Source organism: Syngnathoides biaculeatus, chromosome 3 (assembly GCF_019802595.1).
Source record: "Syngnathoides biaculeatus isolate LvHL_M chromosome 3, ASM1980259v1, whole genome shotgun sequence".
NCBI classification, from domain to species: Eukaryota; Metazoa; Chordata; class Actinopteri; order Syngnathiformes; family Syngnathidae; genus Syngnathoides; species Syngnathoides biaculeatus.
In genome coordinates, this window is record NC_084642.1 from 773716 (window position 1) to 787449 (window position 13734).

The following is a 13734-nucleotide window of genomic DNA, read 5'->3' on the forward strand; positions in this document are numbered from 1 at the left end:
CCTTCAACGTTTTCTGTGATGATGATGATTTGGATGGACTGTCATTTGTCATACTTTGGTATTTCTCGGCATAACGGGCGACCGGTTAGAGGATCCGCCTGGGCTCAGATCCCCGCAAGGGTGGGCACTCCGCCCCCCCCCCCCCCCACATCCCAAAAACTTGCGTCGATTGGAGCCCGAGGTGGGATTGGCCGGCGACCAGTTCAGGGTGCACCCCGCCCGAAGATAGCCGGCCGGGATGGGCGAGAAAATGATGACGACGACGACGACGCGAGTACACGGTGAGTCCGCTTCAGGTACTTTTCACGCACTTTTCTCAAATACACGCGCAGATACAGACTTGATTGACAGCTGAACAGGTGTCCCTCCCGCCCGCCCCCGTCAAAGCTCCACAGTCGCTACGGCGACCCCCCCGCCTCCCGGCCCAGTGACCCCAATCAGCGGAAGGCGGCCCTCGGGACGCTTTGTCCTCGTGCGCGTACAGCGGGAAGTCGGAGGTGTGAGTGAAAAGTTCCGGGTGCCGGGTTCTGTTCCGCGGCGCTTCTGAAAGGGACGGTGGCCGTCCGACCCCCCCGCGCCGCGGTGGTCTTTGTGCCGGTGTCACGTGACGCTAACGAGGCAAGTGCGCTCGGACAATGCGTTGTTTACTGCTCGGCGCTAATGGCCGAGCGAGCGCTCCTCACTTGTCTCGTTGACGTCCGCCGTCCTCACGCCATCCTCTAATGAGAGCCTCGCCCGTCCGGACCTCAAAGGGCGGGAAATCGGAGCCGGACAACGGACAGGAAGTGGCCGTGAACTTCCTGGGGGGCTTAGCTGAGACCAAAACTTGCCCCATTTGTTGGCAGCGCTGCGGATGAGCTTCTCGGAACAAAGACCACGACGTCATTCATTCGCGCAGACTTGCTTTTGTTCCGCTCTTGTCCTCATTAGTCGCAATTTGGAGAGGGGGGGGGGTCGCGTGGGGGGGGGCGGGGGGGTCCGAGCCCACCGGGGCCGTCAAACGCGAATGGAGACGATAAGCACCTGAAAGACGCCCGAGAGTCCGAGTACCGTATCTTGTGCGGGACGAGATCGAGTCACACTGGAGAATCCGACTTGACTCCACGTTGACGTCTCCCAAAGTCACGTCTTCAAATGATCTTTCCTCGACTGAAACAAATTTTCAAATACGAGGATTCCTTGCGCCGTCCCGCCGGAAAGACGTCTCCGAGCCGGCTGAAGTGGGCCAAAACGGCTGGACAGTACGTGGACGCGGTTTTTTTGTGGAAGTCGTTTGGGACTCGTGGACGAATGAAGGAATCCTAAGCGAGCTCCTTAAATGTGCCTGCCGCTTGCCCACAAGTTTGATGGAAATAAACCGGGGGAAGGTTGTCGCACAAATATGGCGCGAGACAGCCGGATTTCTCGCGCTCGCCTTGCGGTCGCCAAGGTCGCTGATGGCGATCCGATCACGAGCCACATTTGTGGATCGCTTGACTTTGTCCTGTCGTTTACGCTCCGGCAGGCGTTTCAGGAACACGCCGTTCTGAGAAATTCTAGCCGGCTTCCACGTGCGCCAACCCCCCCCTCAGCTTTTGTGGTCTGTGAGCTGGGCCAGGATTACCAGGAACACAAGCGCGCACACGCAATAGCAAAAGTTCTGCAGTCATTCATCCTCCTGATGCAACGGAACGAAAACATCCGTGCTGCTTATCCTCACCGGGGTACCGGGCGGCAATCTCGGCTGTGAGACGCGGGGTCCACCCCCGACTGGTCGCCGGGCCATTTAGAGTCTTACGTTTTGGGGAAGGCGTGAAAAAAGTCCAGAGCGCCGGGGCCGGGATCCGGACCCCGGTCGGCAGACGTGAGAGGCCGCCGTAATGAAAGTAGATCGGGGGGGGGGGGGGGGGGGGGATCCAAAACAGGAATAGGTTAATTGTGACTATGCGGGGGGTCCACTGCGACCTCGCAAGGGAGACCGTTTGACTCTCGCTTTCCTGTTGGAGCGCCGACCCCGAGTGACCCCAACGTCGGCTTGTATTTTTGCACCCCCCCCCCCCCCCCAACGACGCGCCGCTAAGTGGGTGCAGATGTGCGTCCTCCGGCTCGCGTCGACATTTGGGCAAGCGCACGAAATCCGGAGAGTGGAAAGGAAGCGAAGGTGCGCTTGCGGCCTTGGGATGGACAGCGCGTTGGAAGACTCGCAACTCGGGGGGGGGGGGGGGGGGCACGGATTGTTTCAAAGCGGCCTGCGATTGGCTGGCAACCGGTTTAGGGTGCGCCCCGCCTCCTGCCCGACGCTAGCTGGGACGGCCTCCCTTGTGAGGATAAGCGGCTCAGAAAAATCTTCACGGGACCCCTTCTCTTCTCAAACTTGCTCTGATAGATAAATATGGATTTCAAAATAGCTCATGACTATTTTGTCCATTTGTTGCCAGAACCCATCGCAGCTCTCTTTGGCGGTCGCGAAAACACGCAAACAGGATTTGAACTCAGAACTTTGGGGCAGATGCGCTAACTGCTCTCCACCGTGTCGCCTTATGAATATCATGTTTGATTCCAAATTCAAACGTTTTGCAGTTTTTTTTGCAATTTTTCTCTTTGTCGTCCCTTTTGGACGGGCAACAGGAAATGACACGGAGGACGCGCGAGCACGCCGGCGTACGTCCGACAGCGTCGAGCCGGAGACGTGACGGCAAATTCTTCATCCGCGGGCGTTTCTTCGCCGGCCGTTCGTACTCGACTGGGGCAAAAGTTACAATTGGGAGCGCGAAATGCCACAGAGGGGCTAACAAAAGCGCTCGCTGCGACCTGTTAGTGTAAGCGCGGGCAGAGCACGCAGGATATTGCGCAATTTCGTCTTCCATCTTGGAGTTTTTCTGGAAAGCGCCGCCTCGACGTCCTGCTGTTTTCTCCATTTTTGGATTATTATTGTGCGAGACTTTTTTTTTTTTTTATGAAGACACACCTTCCTTTTTTTGGTACTGCATGTGTTATGAATTTTGATATTTTGGCCACAGCCGTTGTTCTTGTCTCTCTCTCTCAAGTTGGTCTCGCGAGAGGCGGTTTGGAAGACCCGAAAACGTCGAAATGTGTTTTTGTCTTTCTCTGGTATTTCCCCGTAACGTAAGGACGGTGACGGACGGTGACGGACGGACGGACGGACGGACCTTCCCTGTACTGCAGCTGACTGAAAATCAATTATGTACATTCCATAATTGATGTTTACGTGTCATTTGCCTTAAGTGGCGTGCATGAATCCGACTTTGCTCCATTTCTGTCTCTGTGCAGATTGGGGTGGGGGTGGGGGGGGGGGGCTCGTTTCCATCAGGAGGTCAGCGGGGTCCGCACTTGGTCCTTCCTGGGCGGACCCCCCCCCCGTCAAAGCTCTGCGGGACGCCGGCTGGATCGTCGGCTTCCGCCCCCGCTGCAAATGTCGCTCTAATTTATGACAACCCCCCCCCCCCCACCGCCCCCTCAACGGCCTGTTTGACCTCCAGCCCCCACCCCCACCCCCCCGGGCTCCCATTTCCTCTTAAAGGCACAGGAGCACTTCCAAAGTTAACCTGGTGAAGGGTTAGCATCTGGGCAATTTAACAAACACACACACAAAAAGTTATATAATTATTGTTTTTTTTTTGGGGTGGGGGGGGGGCGAGTCCAGCGTTTGCCGCCCTTCCACACGTTCAAAGCGTCCATAAGTTCATTTCCCAAATGACCACATTGGTCAAAGTCAAACTTTTTTTTTCCACGTTTTCAAGATGCTCGACGACCTCTTGACCAAATCCAAACATTCCAACTTTGAAAGATTTTCCATGAAGACGTTTTGGATCATTATTGCGAAGTGTCCAAAAGTGCCCAAGAGCAGAACTTTTCCCTTTGGCCAAGCCAAGTTCGGGATTGGTCAGAATCGCCCCCCCCGGGCCTTTGCGGACTGCTTCAAATCGAAAACGACTTCCCAGCTTTTCCCACAATTGGCCACGTTTGACTTCAGGCTTCGACAAATCCGCCGCTAACTTTGCGATGTTTTCAAGATGTGGACGTGCGGCGAGATGCGCACATTTTTCAATTTTTCCTTTTTTTTTTTTTTTTGCTCTATGAGCGTTAGCGACCGTCCTTTTATGCCACGGTGAGTCGGCAGCAGCGTTAGTCCGCGAGGAAAGCCGGCAAAAGTCGCCGTTCTGAAAACACCCGTATGCCATCTCAGAACCAAAGCCCTCTGCTTCGCGCGAAATACCATAGACGGGCTACCGGAGCTGCGCTGCTTTTGAGGCCTTTCCACGGTACGAAGACCGGGGCAGTGGGAGGCGACTTCCTCTTTGGGATTTCGCTCGGATCACCGGGACCTGCTCCAGCCAGACCCCGTCGTCGAAGGGACTTCAAGACTTGGTTTGCAGTTTCCGCTGGGGTTCTGCCCCGCTAGCCCCGGTGTCGCCCCCGTCATCCGTTGCTCCCGACATTCTCCGGTCGCCTTCTTCTGCTTTTTCTTCTTCTCTTCGCCTCTCACGCACTAGCTAGTCTTGCACCTCTGAGGACCATCCTCGGGCTCCTCGGGTGACTCGATAACAACAACGACAGCAACGATGCCGACGACTGTAGCAGCCGTAGTAAGGAGGCTGTCCAAGTCCGCAGACGACCATCTCACTCTCGACACGCGGAAGTCGGAAGTTGCCTTCTTCGCGATGGACGCTGCCGAATCCTCGCCGTGCCCAAACATCACCGTCGGGTGTTCCGGACTCGAGACGAATCCCGCTCCCGCCGGCCCCGGTGAGGATAAGCGGCTTGGAAAATGGACGGCTGGCCTCGGGCGCGTGGGCAGAAGATAAGAGATCGATTTGTATTCCTTTAATGCCATTGTCCATTTCCCCAAAGTATTATTTGTGAAATGACTTTTTGGATTTTTATGGAAGTGCGAGTGGCGGAAGGGGAAGAGCGAGGCTGCCCTTGGGGAAGAGATGGCGAGGGTGGACGACTTCAAATATTCGGGCTTAAACAATCCAGAGCGACGGCCAGTCTGGGAAGGAAGCGAGGAAACGGCTCCAAGCGGACTCGGTGACACAAGAGGCTCCTGCGGCAGGATGCAGAAGGACAACGTTTAGGAAACAGCGGCCACGGTGGACGGATTCCAGACGGGGGCCCCGAAGAAACAACAGGCGGGAAGCGGAGCCGGAGATCTCGAGGTTCTCGCTCGTCGGAGAGGTTGAGAGGGACAGCCAAAGTCGGAGCTTTGGCGACGAGTTCGGATCCGTCGATGGAGGGACGGCAGACGTCTTCAGAGGCCAGAGAGTCCGAGCGTGGAGCTGCCGGGCAAAAGAGCGAGACGGAGAGGTTGAGAGGGACAGCCAAAGTCGGAGCTTTGGCGACGAGTTCGGATCCGTCGATGGAGGGACGGCAGACGTCTTCAGAGGCCAGAGAGTCCGAGCGTGGAGCTGCCGGGCAAAAGAGCGAGACGGAGAGGTTGAGAGGGACAGCCAAAGTCGGAGCTTTGGCGACGAGTTCGGATCCGTCGATGGAGGGACGGCAGACGTCTTCAGAGGCCAGAGAGTCCCAGCGTGGAGCTGCCGGGCAAAAGAGCGAGACGGAGAGGTTGAGAGGGACAGCCAAAGTCGGAGCTTTGGCGACGAGTTCGGATCCGTCGATGGAGGGACGGCAGACGTCTTCAGAGGCCAGAGAGTCCCAGCGTGGAGCTGCCGGGCAAAAGAGCGAGACGGAGAGGTGGAGAGGGACAGCCAAAGTCGGAGCTTTGGCGACGAGTTCGGATCCGTCGATGGAGGGACGGCAGACGTCTTCAGAGGCCAGAGAGTCCGAGCGTGGAGCTGCCGGGCAAAAGAGCGAGACGGAGAGGTTGAGAGGGACAGCCAAAGTCGGAGCTTTGGCGACGAGTTCGGATCCGTCGATGGAGGGACGGCAGACGTCTTCAGAGGCCAGAGAGTCCCAGCGTGGAGCTGCCGGGCAAAAGAGCGAGACGGAGAGGTTGAGAGGGACAGCCAAAGTCGGAGCTTTGGCGACGAGTTCGGATCCGTCGATGGAGGGACGGCAGACGTCTTCAGAGGCCAGAGAGTCCCAGCGTGGAGCTGCCGGGCAAAAGAGCGAGACGAGAGGTGGAGAGGGACAGCCAAAGTCGGAGCTTTGGCGACGAGTTCGGATCCGTCGATGGAGGGGCGGGACGTCTTCAGAGGCCAGAGAGTCCCAGCGTGGAGCTGCCGGGCAAAAGAGCGAGACGGAGAGGGGAGAGGGACAGCCAAAGTCGGAGCTTTGCGACGAGTTCGGATCCGTCGATGGAGGGACGGCAGACGTCTTCAGAGGCCAGAGAGTCCGAGCGTGGAGCTGCCGGGCAAAAGAGCGAGACGAGAGAGGTTGAGAGGGACAGCCAAAGTCGGAGCTTTGGCGACGAGTTCGGATCCGTCGATGGAGGGACGGCAGACGTCTTCAGAGGCCAGAGAGTCCCAGCGTGGAGCTGCCGGGCAAAAGAGCGAGACGGAGAGGTTGAGAGGGACAGCCAAAGTCGGAGCTTTGGCGACGAGTTCGGATCCGTCGATGGAGGGACGGCAGACGTCTTCAGAGGCCAGAGAGTCCCAGCGTGGAGCTGCCGGGCAAAAGAGCGAGACGGAGAGGAAGACCAAAGAAAAGGACACCTGGACACGTCGGTGGGATTGGAGAGGACGATGATGCACCGGATGGGCTGAGATGGAAAAAGATGACAAGTCCAAATTTAAAACCGGCATTATGTATCAAATGTCATTCTTTGATGCGTCGTGTTCAACCCGTGTGTGACGTACGTGTAACGTGCTGATTTAGGATGAATCGAATGACTGAAATCGTTTCTATTGGACTGGCCAGGTGGCGGCGGCGGCGAGCTCCCCCTGCCGGTCGTTTGGGCTACGCACAATCCCGACGTCACTCGGCGGCAGCTGTTGCCAAGGAAACGACAAGCGCGCGCGAGGGGAGAGTCGGTGGGACGCGAACGACCGAAAAAAGATGCTTGGAAACAACCTGCAGACGAGCGCTGCGGTCCCATCACGTGCGGCCCGCTGTCTTGTTTTGTCAGCCGCTGTGCGCCGCGTCAACTAACGAGGCGAGTCACAAATGTGATAGAATATAAACGCGGGCGCTGTACCGTCAGGTCGTGTTTAGCCGGCGGCCATGTTGGTAGGGGCATCATTCCAATCCAAGGTCATCCATGGACGTGGAGTTTTTCAAACCATTTTTAAGAGGGATCTTTTGATTTTGTCCATGCCAAACCCTGGTCGATCTATACAAAATCCTTAGTCCCCAAATATTTGTTACCGGCGAAAGGCCGTTCCTTTGTGAGTTCTGCACATCCGTACGCGGCACAATGTCAAAATCAGGACGAGGACGTCATTTAAAAGTTTGAGCTCTTAAAGGCCTGTGTGTGTGTGTGTGTGTGTGTGTCTGCATGACTAAATTACAAAATGTGGAATTGTAACTCAGCCTCTGTCTCCATTGATGGAGTTAAGTTCTAGACCTACCCTGCAATAAGGGACACATTTTTATCACAATACAAACACATTAACAATATATATAAATGAACAATGCGTTAAGCCAAAATATCCTATATCCTTATATTTAATAGATAGATATATAATATCCTTATTTCCCAAAATAACTTAAAATTTCACGTTTTTATGACAAACAATGCTTCGTTTTTTGCTATGTTATGATGATAGCGCTTCACAGTGTATTTTGGGAAAAGTTAATCACGGTGTTCTATGTCTTTCCTTTGCACTTTGCCCAAGTCGTATGAAAAATCCTTCATGTTCCCAGAACCGAAAATTTGTCAAGCTCACATGACCAGTTTGAATTCCACATGCCAAACTTTGAGGGAACCCCCCCCCCCCGCCATATTCCAACCTGTAAAGCGTGTACTCCGCACGTTTTTGGGAGTACCAAGATGGCGGCCGGGCGACTGGCTTCAACCACTCGACACACCGCTCGATGTGGATGCGCTTTCCAGTCATAATTTTAGGTCAGTGATGCAAAATCACGGCAAAAACGTCTTCAGTGACCAAAAAAAACAAAAAAACAACAACAAATAGCTACTCTGTTGGAAAAGGAAACTCACGCCATGGGAGAAAAATCTGATCAATCAAAAAAATTTCATCTTCACAAAATATCTCTCTAGAATAATGTTTATTTATAAATACTCCAAACCTTATTTGTATTTCATTCTGACAGAAGCGTGTAAAAAAAAAAAAAAAAAACCTACTCCTACGTCATCAAAAGTGGCCGTGCGTCGCATGATGACGCCATCGAGGAACCAGAAGCGGACCGGCGGACTTGGATTTGCCGCGTCCCGCCATAGGTTCGCAGGTCAAAGGTCGGGACCTTCGCCCTCGCCGCCTGGCAAGTGTCAGCATGGACGCCGGGCCGAACCGAGCTCTGAGAGGACGATGCGGAGCTCCATCGACAACCTGCTGAGGAGTCCCGCTCGTGTCTGCTAAAAAGTGAGCGAGCGAGCGAGACATCTATGTGATGTGTTTTTTTTTTTTGTTTGTTTTTTTTGGCTCAAATAACTGCGTAACGCGTGACCATTTTTCTCACGAAATGTATTTCCAAAGGTGCCGTTGACGTGAACATTTCACCGGATGTTAAGCCGCACAGATACAGAAAGTCGAACAAATATTCGCAGACATGAAGTTGGCTCGAATAAGACACGGAAAAAGTCTTGAACACATGCCGGGGGGGGGGGGGGGGCAGAGTACACTTCCACCAAATCCACCAATCATCAAACTTGTCAGTCCAGATGAACGTCAGCCGGTTCGGTCCCACTAGATCCAGATGGCCCTCCGAAAAGCTGGTGCGAGGCCAGTCTCATCGTCTCACGATGGGGAAGAGCAGAACGTAACGTAAACGGACCTCCGCCGGGCGCCCGTTCTGGTCACCGGCATTGCAGACAAAGTCGGTGTGTTCGGCTTTGACCTGATCTTGCGCTTTTTCTTCGACTTTCTTTGCATGTTGCCGAGTTCCCGGCAGCCGGTGAAATGTGTCAGGTCGGTCGCACCTTTGGAAATGTTTTGGGTGAGAAAAATGCAGACGATTTGCGCGCGCTTGCCGTGACGCCCACGCGTACCGCGCAGGATGGACGCGTGCACCGGGAGCCCGCGGCGGCCGGCGCCCGGCGAAGACGGCGGGCGGCGATGCTCTCGGACCAACGGCTGGAGCTGGCCTCCTCACCCTCTGCAGATGCTGGCCTGGCTCCTCTACGCCTACTTCGCCGCGGTCGGCCTGGGGGTCTTTGTGCCGCTGCTGCCCGCGCACTGGATGCCCGCCGGGTACATCGTATCCTTGCGCTGGCGCGCCCGTCCGCCCGTGGCGCGTGAAGCTTTTTTTTTTTCCGACGCGTCCCCTCAGTGCACCGGCGTGATGTTGGCGTGCCACCTGTGCGCTCACGTCACGGCGGTCAGCGTGGACCCGGCCGACCGCAACGTCAGAGCCAAAAGCCCGCGAGGTCCGCTTCCCGTCTTCGACCGGTCCGAGCGCGCCCACGTCATCCAGAACTGCCACTGCTACCTGTGCCAGGTGGACGTGTGAGTGCGCCGCGTGTCACCTGCCTTCCTCTCGCTAAAAATCGTAAATAAGCCTCTGATGCGAAGAAATTTTAATCACCAGGGAATTGAGCGCGTTTGTGCCGTCGCGGTCATCATCGTGAAAACGTCGAGTTTTGACATGCCATCGATATGACGTACGTGGAAAAAGCCGTCACTCGTGTGTGTGTGTGTGTGTGTGTGTCTGTGTGCGCGCGCGCTGCAGGGGTCCCAAGTCAAAGCACTGCAGCGCGTGTAATAAATGCGTCGCTAACTTCGATCATCACTGTCGATGGCTCAACAACTGCGTGGGAAGCAGAAACTACAAGTAAGTCAAGGCCTTTTACAAACGTGGACGGTTGACAAAAATGAATGAAATAAGGAGAACTAAAAGAGATTTTCATTTTTCTACTCCCGTTGCCGTCATCCACGGAATTCGATCCTCTCGCGCGGGCGCAGCTTGTTCCTGTACAGCGTCGCGTCGGCCGTCTTGGGCGCCGGCGTCGTCCTGGTGGTTTCGTCGTACGCGCTGATCGAGTTCTTCTTGGAGCCCGACAACCACTTCTGGGGTGAGTCGACGCAACGTGCGGTCGCTACGGGAAGATCTCTCGCGCTAAGCCGCGTCCCCTCTTCAGCGGCGAACGAGACCGAGTCGCGGGTGCCGCCGACCGCCGTGATTCCTGCGCTGGCCGCCGTCACCGCGGCGCTGGCGCTGCTCGCCTGCGTGCTGCTGTGCCACCTGCTGGCCTTCCACTTCTACCTCAGTAAGAGTCTTGCATGCGTCTGTCCAATGGGGGGAGAGTTTGCGAACCCTTTGGAAATTCGAAGCCGTCATAAAATGTCAACAAATGTTCCATGGAAATGAACGCACAGGCAATCGGTTTTCAGGACAGGAAGGAAAACCCGGGTCGAGCTTCAAACTGAGCGTGAGGCTCCCACTTTGAGAAAAACGCAAGAGAATTTAGAATTGTGTCCCGCCGAGACGCTTCGCCTCCTGTCTAGCTGTGAAAGGTGGTGGAGCGAGCGAGCGAGCGAGCGAGCTAGCATCACGCTATTCTGGGGGTGCTCTGCTTTCCCGGGGCCTGGACAGCTTGATATGATCAAATGGAAAAAGTCGTTTTTATCATTTATCAAGCCCAGCTCTGGAGTGGCCCAGTCCAGTTCCTGACCTCAACCCCATTGAGATGCACCAGATTGACTCTCAGCAGATTCTCCTGCAGGGAGCTGGCTGAACTGCAAGAGAACGGTCCCGAGCCGGTTGCGCGCGTTCTGATGCTCGCTCGCCGTTGTTGCTGCCAAAGGGTCGAGGGTCAAGCAGTTAGTAAATTCCTTCCTGTCTCGAAAGTTTATATTCAATCAAAATATGCAAACCGAGATACATTCACTTGCGCACTTTTCCTTGTGTGCGTCGGTCTCCGTTGGAATTGAAATGGCCGAGCCGATCGGATCTTGAAAAGGCTGAAAACCTGAAAAATAAAATGCATCTCAAAACCCCGATTTTTAGCATTCACACGAGTTATGGTAGTCGCGAAGGGTTCTATTTCCGCGCGAGTCGCGGAAACGTGGCCGTGATTTGTCTCCGTGCGCCTTTGAGTGTGGAACAGGTTGAGCACGTACGAGTACATCGTGCGCCAGCGCCACCGTCAGGACGGAAGACCGGCGAGAACCTCGGAGGACGTCCGCTCCAAGGTGAGCTCTCTTCTCGTTTCTCTTTTCTCGGCGAGCGGGCAAAATAGCCGGCCGGGAGGGTCGCAGGTCCTCCAGCGCAAAGGTCGGACTTCGCTTAAGCTTTTTACATCTCTTGAAAACGATTCCAGTTGTGTGGCGGCGCAGCTGTAGAGCGTCGGGAGTCTTCGCGCCCCGCAAGCGCGGCTTTTCGCTTTCCTCCCGCAAGTACAAAAACTCGAGTGTGACCGGTGTCTGTGTCCGTGCTCCCCCCGCGATTGGGTGGAGGGCCTACCCCGTCTGCTGCCCGCGACCCTCGTGAGGATAAGCGGCTCCTGAAGTGGACGGATGGATGAGTTTCAGTTGTCTTCTGTGTTTGTAGACGGAATTTGTAAAGGCCCGCTTTGGACAACAATTTTTGCCAACGATGCTACCAACCAAACCAGGAATGAAGTCATCGTCGATTTATGGCAAAGATAATAGTGAGCGTAATCTAGCAGGAAAATAGTTTTTTGCGGCCGTATTATGCCTAACGTGTCATAAACTCGTAGGTGAACCCCGAGCAGCGTCAATAAGAAGACGAGATGTCTCGCACGTTCCGGAAGACGAATGAGGGTGGGTGGGCCCCCCCCACCCCCCCCGTCGTCGTCGTCGTAGTGGCTCGTTTTGTGACAAAAGCGGTGGCAGACGACGTCGGGGGCGGGGTTTGGCTCCGGCAACTCTGACGTCTTTTTGCACTGTCGGCAGGACGCGGACGACTCTGAAACTCTGGGCTACACCGACCCTCCGCCGGATGGGGGGGCCGCCGCACAGTAAGATTTGCGCTCGCCTCCTTTCATTTCCAACAAGATAACTTTTTACTGTCAGTCACGCTCAGAAATATTGCCACCGCTGGCTCGGGTGACAAATCATTTTTGGAATCAAAGGAGAAAGTTTGACTTTTGATACGGTTTGGGCCAAAAGTATTAGCACCCCAGGAGTGGCAATATTTTTGAGTACGCGGGACGTACCGAGGCCTGAAACCCGTCTGTGTGTGTGTGTGTGCGCGCGCGTCAGAAGGTCAAAGGCCAACGGCAGCGCGAGGGGCGCGGCCGGTCCGCTTCTGGAGCTGGAAGCTCCGCCCACCATCTCCGCAAAGCACACCGCCGTGCGGCGCACGTACACGCAGGTGAGTCGCAGACGAGGCGCGAGCCGACGCGACAAATCGTATCGAAAACTGCAGCGCTTTGCCAAAAGAATCTCAAGTCCGTTCCCGGCCCGTTTTTGAAATAGTTTTGGTTTTTTTTTTTTTTTTTTTTTCGAAAGGGGAGAATCTCTCGTGTGACGTGTGAATCGAATCAACGGCGTTCCTTCTGAATCCTTATTGTCTTCTTATATGTCTTCCCAGAAGAAGACGAAGAGGAGGAGCCCCCTCCCCGCAGGAGAAGGCGGGGCTCCGGAGCGCCCCGCGCCCCCCGTCCGGGCCGCCGCCCCCCCCGCCGAGTACCACTCGGACTCTGCCGAGTCCCTGGAGGAGGTCCCCGTGGCGCTGGACCAACTGGGCTCGTCCGCCCCGCGGGAGGAGCACGCCGCCGCTGCCGCCGTCTTGGCGGCGTCTTGTCCTTCTCCTTCCGTCGCTTGGTGGTGAGGAGGCCCCGGCTTCCCGTTTGCCCCGTTGTCGTGGCAACGGCCCCTTCAGATCACGTGACCGCTTTCATTTTCATCTCCATCTTTCCTACCGATCGAAAGCGTTGCCGCCGCGTTTTTTTGGTCCGCCGGTCTCTCCTCCCGTCCAAGTCGTCTCCAAATTCGGAGGCGATCTCGAGCCTTCCCACGTTTGCGCTCCTTCGGTCCATCTTCTTGTCAACGACGTGCATTTCCAAAACTGCCCCCAAATTTTCTGACCGTCGGATTTGTGTCAGCCGTTTGTTCTCGTCGAGCCGAAAGATGATTTTTCACAATAAAACTTGATTCACGTTTCGAGTTGTCGGGCGAAATGCGAGTTTGTTCGTCCAATTGTTTAACTAAGGAGTACGAAAATCATTTGGGCCGCAGGTGTAATGGCGAACAGATCCCTGGAGATGGCAGCGTCAAAAGGCCTTTCTTTAGTCGCAGCCCTCATTGCGTGTCACGTGACCGACGCATCAAGAATGCAAAAAAGCGAGCTCGCGATGAGATGGAGTCGACTTCTTTCAACGTGGACATGTCGACTGTGTGTGCAGAATTTTGATCCGGTGGTCTTTACGGAAAAGCAAGATGACGACGTTCGTGTTGATCGAGGCGACGTTTTCGAGCGAGTCGTCGGCCGTTCCCGCCGAGCTGCGTTGGGCCCGAGTTTCCTAGAAATGTAGGAAAGAAAAAAAAAAAAAAAGGGGGGGGGGGCAGGTTAGGGTTCTTAAAATTGCACGCAATGGATTGAACGAGTCGACGAGCTGGCGGATGCTCGCCGTTGTGAATTTTGAACGACATGTGCCTTATTCGTTGGAGGAAGGACTTGACGCCGGGACCCAGATTTTACATTTGCTGGTTATTGACTACGAATGCCTCCAAATGGAATGCCCGACAA

General features: G+C 55.2%; 1 protein-coding gene across 7 annotated transcripts; it reads left to right on the forward strand.

Annotated features, from left to right (window-relative positions):
* Window positions 1-8204: 8204 nt before the first annotated feature.
* zdhhc1 (zinc finger DHHC-type containing 1) lies at window positions 8205-13151 on the forward strand. 7 transcript variants are annotated; one of them, XR_009794229.1, is made up of 10 exons: window positions 8205-8444; window positions 9078-9527; window positions 9751-9852; window positions 9957-10093; window positions 10160-10288; window positions 11119-11213; window positions 11572-11671; window positions 11741-11804; window positions 11937-12001; window positions 12246-12283. XR_009794229.1 is itself a non-coding variant. In XM_061814761.1 (10 exons), exons 2-10 carry the CDS (start codon window positions 9079-9081, stop codon window positions 12814-12816), a joined length of 1230 nt encoding a protein of 409 aa, XP_061670745.1. In that variant the 5' UTR covers window positions 8208-8444; window position 9078; the 3' UTR covers window positions 12817-13151. The 7 variants fall into 7 exon arrangements, 6 of the variants coding, with proteins under 6 accessions (XP_061670742.1, XP_061670744.1, XP_061670746.1 ...); XM_061814761.1 differs by lacking the exons at window positions 11572-11671; window positions 11741-11804 and adding an exon at window positions 12577-13151 and having other exon boundaries at window positions 8208-8444; window positions 9078-9279; window positions 9352-9527; window positions 9984-10093; window positions 12246-12357; XM_061814758.1 differs by lacking the exons at window positions 11572-11671; window positions 11741-11804 and adding an exon at window positions 12580-13151 and having other exon boundaries at window positions 8206-8444; window positions 12246-12357.
* The last annotated feature ends 583 nt before the right edge of the window (window positions 13152-13734 follow it).